A 1,100-nucleotide genomic window follows, 5' to 3' on the forward strand; every position below is an offset into this window, starting at 1 on the left:
CTCTTTGGTATCTGCAAGCCTACCATCCTGGGTTTGAAATGGGTGCCACAATGGCGCTATCCAGTAGGTTTGAAACCTCAACCCTTGTTCAAGCGACTGACCAGAAGTTTTGAATTAGTGGGAGCGGGTATTGGTACTTCTCTAATTCTGGAAACGGCGCTCCTCCATTTTGGGCGGGACAAATTGCCCGTATCAGCGTCGATCAGGACAGCGGCGGGGATGAGTTTCATTTCAATGGTAGCCATGGAACTGGTCGAAAACCTGATAGACTACAATCTCACCGGTGGAATTGTGGCACTACATGATCTGAGATTTTGGACAGCCGCAGTCTTGTCCGCCATCGGGGGATTTCTCGCGCCGTTGCCTTATAACTACTTCAAATTGCGAAGATTTGGCAAGTCATGCCACTGAATCAGTTATGGAAGCGTTGTTCGACGGGGTGGTGTCGATTTTAGATCAGCAATGTACATTGATCTCAGGCTTGTAGGGGATACATAGTACCTGACACACCTTAGTACTACCCTATATGTTTTAACAGTCTAGAACTTGACAACATTTTTGTGGCTATTGGTCTATAATTCAACTCGTTGCTATCCTACCATCAACGTCTCTTAACTTCTCTACAGAACCTGCATACCGCCGAGCTTTATATCAATCTTCCTAAACCTCTCTCTCTCCTTGCGATCTATAATCAAACACATGGTAGCCAACATTAGGAGTACGTCGACGGCGCAAAATCCAAAAACGGTAGTAAAAACGACGTCCAAGAACTCATTAGCAAAATTTCCGAACGGAACTCTGCAAGGGCCAAGTTGTGCAGGGCATGTTTGGTCTCGGATAAAAAGACTAGGATTCGTGTAACCGCAGCATTTGAATCTGTGTTGGAGTAGAGACTGGCTAAAGTCTTCTTGACTGTTCCAGACCAGCCCAAAGGTTCTGTGCGTTTCAAGAGTGTCGTACCAAGTACGCAAGCCAATTCCGAGGGTGATGGATGTGGTTATCACAATGCCCCACGAGTGGAGGACCAGCCACCGGCGGTTGGTCCTCATGAATATAGCGGGGACGGATGTGAGGATGACAACGAACATAAAGATCGCGTT

General features: G+C 47.0%; 2 protein-coding genes across 2 annotated transcripts; one reads left to right on the plus strand and one right to left on the minus strand.

Annotated features, from left to right (window-relative positions):
- Window positions 1-50: 50 nt before the first annotated feature.
- Window positions 51-411, plus strand: HMPREF1541_10930 (uncharacterized protein; the record flags this gene model as incomplete). The annotated part of the gene is made up of 2 exons (XM_008715599.1): window positions 51-63; window positions 119-411. 2 exons carry the CDS (start codon window positions 51-53, stop codon window positions 409-411), a joined length of 306 nt encoding a protein of 101 aa, XP_008713821.1.
- Window positions 412-626: 215 nt separating this feature from the next.
- On the minus strand, window positions 627-1,100 carry HMPREF1541_10931 (uncharacterized protein; the record flags this gene model as incomplete). Its single annotated transcript, XM_008715600.1, has 1 exon — window positions 627-1,100. A coding segment is annotated over one exon (474 nt), but the record flags the coding sequence as incomplete, so codon positions are not given.

The sequence above is a fragment of the Cyphellophora europaea genome (assembly GCF_000365145.1).
Source record: "Cyphellophora europaea CBS 101466 unplaced genomic scaffold supercont1.15, whole genome shotgun sequence".
NCBI classification, from domain to species: Eukaryota; Fungi; Ascomycota; class Eurotiomycetes; order Chaetothyriales; family Cyphellophoraceae; genus Cyphellophora; species Cyphellophora europaea.